Source organism: Protomyctophum bolini (genome assembly GCF_963924005.1).
Source record: "Protomyctophum bolini genome assembly, chromosome: 11".
Taxonomy (NCBI): domain Eukaryota; kingdom Metazoa; phylum Chordata; class Actinopteri; order Myctophiformes; family Myctophidae; genus Protomyctophum; species Protomyctophum bolini.
In genome coordinates, this window is record NC_137872.1 from 27,511,037 (window position 1) to 27,518,722 (window position 7,686).

Sequence of the window (7,686 nt, forward strand, 5' to 3'; positions counted from 1 at the left end):
TACGACAAACATCTATAGCTATTTTCACTATTTGTGAAGTTGAAAATAATAATAATCGAAAAAAGATTTATTTAAAAAAAGAGAAAAAAGATAGATGTCGGAAATGTTGCATTGTTTTTGGCTATTGATTTTGTTAATGGAAAACATTTTCCGAAACATATAAATAAAAAAATGAGTAGTGATATGGCTGACTGAGTAAAATAAAACAATCTACCTGAAAATAGATAGCTATAAGTGAAGAGCAATTTCCGCAATTACCATTTCCGCAATTTCCATTTCCGCAATTTCCTCAATTTCCATTTCCGCAATTTCCTCAATTTCCATTTCTGCATTTCCGCAATTTCCACCATTTCCACCATTTCCGCAATTACAATTTCCATTTCCATTTCCAACTATTAATGGCAGCTGGGTTTCATCATTCAAATAAAATAGAATTCTGTCCGTTTAGCTATAAAATTATGTCAGGGAATAGGGATACACAGTATATGTCTTTCATTTGCATTGCATCTCCCCCCCCCCCCCCCAAGCTTTTATTTTCGTTCGAGTAATAGTACAACTCTAATAGTATTACTTATAATAATGTAATTAAAGATAACTTCATTCAGATTTATTTATTTTTATTTCATTTTCCAGATTTTTTTTTTAGATTTTCATTGGTGGGCCAGTCATAATGGTCCCGCGGGCCTGATGTGACCCGCGGGCCTGAGGTTGAGTATCACTGGAGTAGACTATGTCTGGATACCAGATGTAATACATTTTGATCTGACGGGACACAAGCTATTAATGAAATAAACAATCGACATTTGTTGCATCATGAACGTGCCAATGTATTTACAATTAGTTCGAAAGATTGAGAAGTTGCTTTTATGATGTGCACAAGTGACTATATTTGATACGATTTCAATACAAAATAAAGAAGAAATACAATACAATTAATACCAGTCAAAATAAAGAGCAATTGTGTACTCTGCCAAAGAGGCAGAGGTTCAAGCCCCCCCATGGGACATATCTGTGCACGTGCCTGCAAGGGAGAAACCAAAGTCAGCTTTTCACTAAGGTTAGGGTCCATGTTAGGATTCAGCTGATGAACCATATCAGTCATTTCTAAACCCGCCCTCTTTCCCCTTTTCCGCACCATGTCGACCTGTGTCCTCAACATTTCACCTGTGGAGAAACCCATTTCTTCATCACTGTTATTGTGCAGTAAAGAAGTAGGCTTGGCCTCTGAGATTCTCATTAGGGAATCCATCCTCACATTCATCAGCTTATTTTCCATTGTCACGTTTTGCTGAGTTGCAGCAACACCTCTAGGTAGGGATTCAAGCCCCCCCTTGGACCCTATTTGTGCATGTGCCTGCATGGGAGCACCCCAAAGAAAATTAGCAAGGTCAGGGTCCAGCTTCTGAATTGTTTCAATCATTACTGCACTCGCCCGGTTTCCCTTTAACCGCACCATGTCGATAAGAAACCGTGGTCTATCTGGCCTTGTATATTCTAATCCTATTTCCATTTCTCCATCATTAATAACGCTCCTATACAGAAGTGCATCCAGCAAAGACAACAGTGTGGCCTCTGGGACTCTCATAATAAACTTCTTCCTCACAGACCTAAGTTTATGTGCTATTGACATTGTCAAGGGTTCCATTGCCTGCACATATTGCGGCGTTGCAGGCGCATCTTGATCCGGCAGTCTTAAGCGTGTGCAGTTCAGCTGTATGTCAAAGGAAATCCTACATTCAAGCATGTCTGAACACACCTTGTCTCTGACAATTTCCATAATTAGCCGTGCTTTTTCTGGACAGAGGATATGAGCTTTGGCTAACTCAAGTTCTTCATAACTTCTGCAAATATTGCTAGCCAGAAGTTGGCCCTGTATAACTTTTAGGAGGTCTGGCAATTGACTTGACTCACTCTTCACAGACACCAGCAGCTCTTCTGACTCTCCTTGGGACTTGACATTTTGCTGAGATGCAGTACCACCTTGAAGACAAGATTCACTTTTTTAGTATAATAAATAATATCATAATTTATTGTTGGCCAGAAAACTTGTATGTCAAAAACGAAAAAGAACCCTCCAATGGATCCAAAGTAGTTATTATTTAGTCAAACTCTTGTAATAATACTTTTCATTGGTTAACCTATTATATTATAACCATTTAACCACCATTTCAACCATTCCTTTTTATTTCAAAAATTGCAGATATACAAACTCATATTACGTCACTCCGTGCCACGCTATGAGCTTGCCAAATACATATAATTTGGGGGGACAGCACCTAACTGAAACTGAATTCATGCCTCACATATATATATTGTGATCATCAGCACTAATTAGTACAATATGTTGTATTTCATCAAGTGGCTGAGTATAACTTTCTCCCATAGTGTTCAAACTGCAAAAATCTTCTAATCTACTCAGGAACTAACTTTGGCTTCTGACCCTGTCACCTGGGGGGAATGATATTCCATGACAATTTAATGTAATTGAATGTAGCCTAATGTAATTTAAATAATGTAATTACCTTTGGATCCTGTCCCAGTGACAGTGTCTGTAAGTTTCTCCACTAGATCGTTCCGTTGCATGTTTTCCAGAAGACATTGTGTGAACTGCAGAGCTCCATCTGTATATGTTTGCACCAGCAGGTCTGCTGTGGCTTCCCTAGTCAAAACTTTGCTAGTTTTTGGATCTTCCAGCTGGGCTTTTTTAATTTTACCATTGGAATTGTTGCACATATGCCAATGGAATTTACTTAATTCTTCAGAATCAAGATAATCAAGAATCCCTAACAGACAATTGTGTGCCATCACTTAAGGTGGTGCAATGAAGAAAATGAGAAAATCTGGAGAAAAAAACGTTAGATTAGCAAAACCACCAAACCATGAAGGTCTAAAATATTAGTATGACAAACCAATCACTTGATAATATTAGGCCCTATACTAACAATTTAGAATTGACTATTTATTATTATTTATTTCAAGGTCAACACTATTGATCAAGTAAAATTATATAACAATTAGACATTAGACCTACATTTAGACATGTAATCTAAATAAATGATATACTTTTATGAATATTTCTATTGAGTCAATCGCTTATAGGCTATATGACATAAATGTTGGGTCTGCAATAATAATAATGGTAGTAATAATAATAATAATAATAATAATAATAATAACAATAATAACAACAGAGACAACAGTACTACAGATTTTATGAAGCTTTAGATGTTTAACCAAATATAATAATAGGCAGTATAGTTATATTGCATATGATATAATATTATTTAAATATGGCTGTATCCTATAGCCGGTAGGCATTTGCAACATATTCATAGGACATATAGGCTACTGCTTAGCTATACCAAGTATTTCTTATCATCAGACTTTGCCAACATATAGAATATTATCCCACCTTTAGCAAAACATGTCGTCGACCGTCCGTCTCCCACCCCCGTAAGGGAAAACGATTAAACGAAAGTATGCAAGACGGAAATAATGCTGCGCCTGTTATGGCTTCGGACTTCGGTCATCATGGGCTGTAACTTATTTTCGCGTCACCACCAGGCTGAGCCTCGTCAGGACAAGTAGGCCGAGGCCTACAAAGATTGAACCATGTTTTGTATTATTGAACTGTCAACTGTGACAAGAATAATATAGCCAGATTAATTCATCAAGTGCACTGCATACACGTGGCTAAAAACTATAAATATATTTTAACAAAGATTATCACGTATAGAGTCAAGTGTGGCCCGGGTGCTCAGCTCACTCACTGCTCAGCTCACAAAATGTAGGGCCTAAAATGAATGTAATGTACTGTGTAATTAAATGACTTTAATTTGGCTCTCTAATCTCTATGACGAGACGTTGCTGGAAAATATGTTAATATACCGGTAGGCGTGTGCGTGTGTGTGTCGCTGTTCAATCCCGATGGTGCCAGTCCTGCACTCATTTCCGGGCCGGCCGGCACCTCACAGAGAGAATGTCGTCTGCGGTCTGTGGACATATTTTACTATTAAACTAAACCCACGTTTTCTGCCAGAAGTTTCAAATAGATATGAAACTATAGAGGACAATATCTAACTCTTAGGAATTCATTATTGGGTGAGTACACGCGCAGCGCGACTCGCAACACAATAAAGGTGTGTGTATTTGGCAGGGCTATACATAACATCTGCGACTCTGAGCCTCGCCCTCTCTTAATGTTGCCTCCTTTTATTTAACACATAAGCAACAAAAAGCAACCATAACAAAACAACAACACCAACACAGACTTTGAAACAACACTATCAATGATCAACAGACTTGCAGTGAGCTAACACAACTTCCGTCAACACATTCATTGCAGTGCATTTTGGGAGAGACATGGCTGTTGAATCTACCCTCTAGCGGATGATTTGGTGTATAGCTCCTATGCCCAAAAAAAAAGACTTATTAACCGTTTGCAGAATGGGCACAGTTCAAAGAAAGTACAGCCTATAGGTCAATAGTCAATACAAAATCTGCTACGAGGATAAAACCAGAAAATGCACTAAGACATGAGGTTCCTCCATTTTAAATTCATCAGAACATTTGAAGACATACAAATATACACTTATATGCAGAAAAGAAATCATCATATTATACACAGTTAGAAAAAAGGGAAAATGTGTAAGTTTTGAATTGCAGACGCCCGTAACTTATGCACTTTGAGAGCGGTTTTGAAGGAGTCCAGGGATTCACATTTCTTAATGGCTGTTGGTAGGGAGTTCCACATTTTAATGGACGCATAGACCCTATATAAGAATGTGGTTGAATGTTTGTGGAACTTCCTCTAGTGTAGACTTCGTTGACATTAAGGAAGTATTTTGACAGGTACTATCCTCTCCTCTAGGCTTCTTCTCTGTCAAAACATTGTTCTTCTTTGCTGTGATTTAGCACACTTTCCTGAGGTTATTATGTGTGGTCTAACTTCCTTCCTGGATTACATGTTGTATCAGTAAGAGAGTCCTCCCCCTCTCCACAAGGTGCGGCAGTGCACAAAGTATCAGTAAGAGAGTCCTCCCCCTCTCCACAAGGTGCGGCAGTGCACAAAGTATCAGTAAGAGAGTCCTCCCCCTCTCCACAAGGTGCGGCAGTGCACAAAGCATTATGGGCATTGTAGCAATCTAGCAATCCAGTCAAACCCCAGTCAAACACACAGACTTCATTATTTTTCTAGTCATATAGTGCAAATTTAAAATGATGCTATTTACTATTAACATTGAGTGACTGGAGTTTCTTCCAGTGGTGAAGTACTTCAGCCATCATCTCCCTCTATCAGACAGCCTGTTATTGTGATGGTGTGTTTCCCTGCCCAAAGACATCTCTCTGGCCATATTTTGGTTTTGTTCCACTTTTTATGTTGATGTTCATTCCTGTGGACATTATTCTATCGATTAGTTTGTTGATTAATCAAGTAATTGAGAAGTGCAATTTTGTTTAAATATAAAACGAATCGATTAACCACTTAAACATTATTTTATATGGTTGAAAAATGGTGTAATTTCAAAATAGTGAAAATAACAGATCTGCAACGTGGCTATTTGCACTAATTTCACTTATATAATGCCCAAAAAAGGGAATGATTATATTTGATAATTGTATGAATTTATCCATTATCGTAAATGTTTTATATAGATTAAATCGGTTTGTTTGATTAACTGTTGTGCCCAATCATGCAATAGTAAATTCAGGACACACCTGCATAAATCGTGGTTCTCAAGCAATGGTTTGTGTTTTGGGCGACGTCAGACTAGAGCTCTGTAAGCCTTCATAATGGTCTGTAGGGTGTACATGAATATAATTTCAACCTTTTTTTGGACGAATAAGTAGGATTCAGTTGGAAAATCCTGAGCGGAAGATTGTTCAAAATATCTGTTAAACAAGATCTCTTGGTTAAGCGCTACTAAATCATACAAACATGCGCGAATGTATCTCCGTCCACATAGGGCAGGCGGGTGTCCAGATTGGCAACGCCTGCTGGGAGCTCTATTGTCTGGAGCATGGACTCCAGCCCAATGGACAAATGCCCACTGACAAGACAATCGGAGGAGCGGACGATTCTTTCAACACATTCTTCTACGAGACCGGGGCTGGAAAGCACGTCCCCAGAGCCGTGTTCCTCGACCTGGAGCCCACGGTCATTGATGAGGTGCGCAACGGGACCTACAGAGAGTTGTTCCACCCGGAGCAACTGATCACCGGCAAAGAGGACGCCGCCAACAACTATGCCCGTGGACATTACACCATCGGCAAGGAGATCATTGACCAGGTGTCGGACAGAATCCGCAAACTGGCTGATCAGAGTACCGGTCTGCAGGGTTTCTTAATATTCCGTAGCTTCGGAGGTGGAACGGGCTCAGGATTCACCTCACTCCTGATGGAGCGCCTGTCTGTTGACTATGGAAAGAAGTCCAAGCTGGAGTTCTCCATCTACCCGTCGCCTCAGGTGTCCACTGCTGTGGTGGAGCCATACAACTCTATTCTGACCACCCACACCACGCTAGAGCACTCGGACTGTACCTTCATGTTGGATAATGAAGCCATCTACGATATCTGCCGCAGGAACCTCGACATTGAGAATCCTACCTACACCAATCTCAACAGGCTCATTGGCCAGGTTGTGTCATCCATCACAGCCTCCCTTCGTTTTGACGGGTCTCTTAACGTTGACCTGACAGAGTTCCAGACCAACTTGGTGCCCTATCCCCGTATCCATTTCCCCATGGTTTCCTATGCCCCTGTCATCTCTGCCGAGAAGGCTTATCACGAGCAGCTCTCAGTGGCCGAAATCACAAATGCCTGCTTCGAGCCAATCAACCAGATGGTGAAGTGCGACCCTCGCCACGGCAAGTACATGGCCTGTTGCCTCCTTTTCCGCGGTGACGTGGTGCCCAAAGATGTCAACGCAGCTATCAGCACCATCAAGGGGAACCGCAAAATCCTGTTTGTGGACTGGTGCCCAACTGGGTTCAAAGTGGGCATCAACTACCAGCCGCCCACCGTGGTGCCTGGTGGAGATCTGGCCAAGGTCCAGAGGGCCGTGTGCATGTTGAGCAACACCACTGCTATCGCTGAGGCCTGGGCTAGGCTCGACCACAAGTTTGATCTGATGTACGCAAAGCGTGCTTTCGTTCACTGGTACGTAGGCGAGGGGATGGAGGAGGGAGAGTTCTCGGAGGCCAGAGAAGACATGGCAGCCCTGGAGAAGGATTTCGAGGAGGTTGGACTTGACTCCCTCGATGCTGGAAGTGAGGGAGAGGGAGACGAACAGGAAGAGTATTAAGTAGCTGGAAGTTTGGACTATGTTTTGTTTTATTTTATAGATCAATAATTTTGGTCACTCTTTACGTCTCTGGAGTTTTACAATGAACTACTTAAGCTCTAACTTATACTTAGCTCTATCTTATACTCAGTAGATCGGTTATTTTCATTATTGTCTAAAATTTTAGCTTATGATATACGCAAAATAGGGATGCCTATGTGTTAGAGCTTTTGATAATAATATCATAACTCACTTGAGCGTTCTTTTAATTTAATTAAAATCATAATAATAGTTTTGGACATATTCAAACCGACAGCAATGAATATCAAGCTGTATCTTATAGCCGCAATCAGTTGAATAATAATTACATATTTTTTTACAATATCCACAAAACATAGATTATT

At 40.3% G+C, this 7,686-nt stretch overlaps 1 protein-coding gene across 1 annotated transcript; it reads left to right on the forward strand.

Moving 5' to 3' along the window:
• Window positions 1-5,938: 5,938 nt before the first annotated feature.
• On the forward strand, window positions 5,939-7,303 carry LOC308324552 (tubulin alpha-1A chain-like; the record flags this gene model as incomplete). The annotated part of the gene is made up of 1 exon (XM_080776643.1): window positions 5,939-7,303. The coding sequence occupies one exon, from the start codon at window positions 5,939-5,941 to the stop codon at window positions 7,301-7,303; it is 1,365 nt and encodes a 454-aa protein (XP_080632769.1).
• Between the last annotated feature and the right edge of the window lie 383 nt (window positions 7,304-7,686).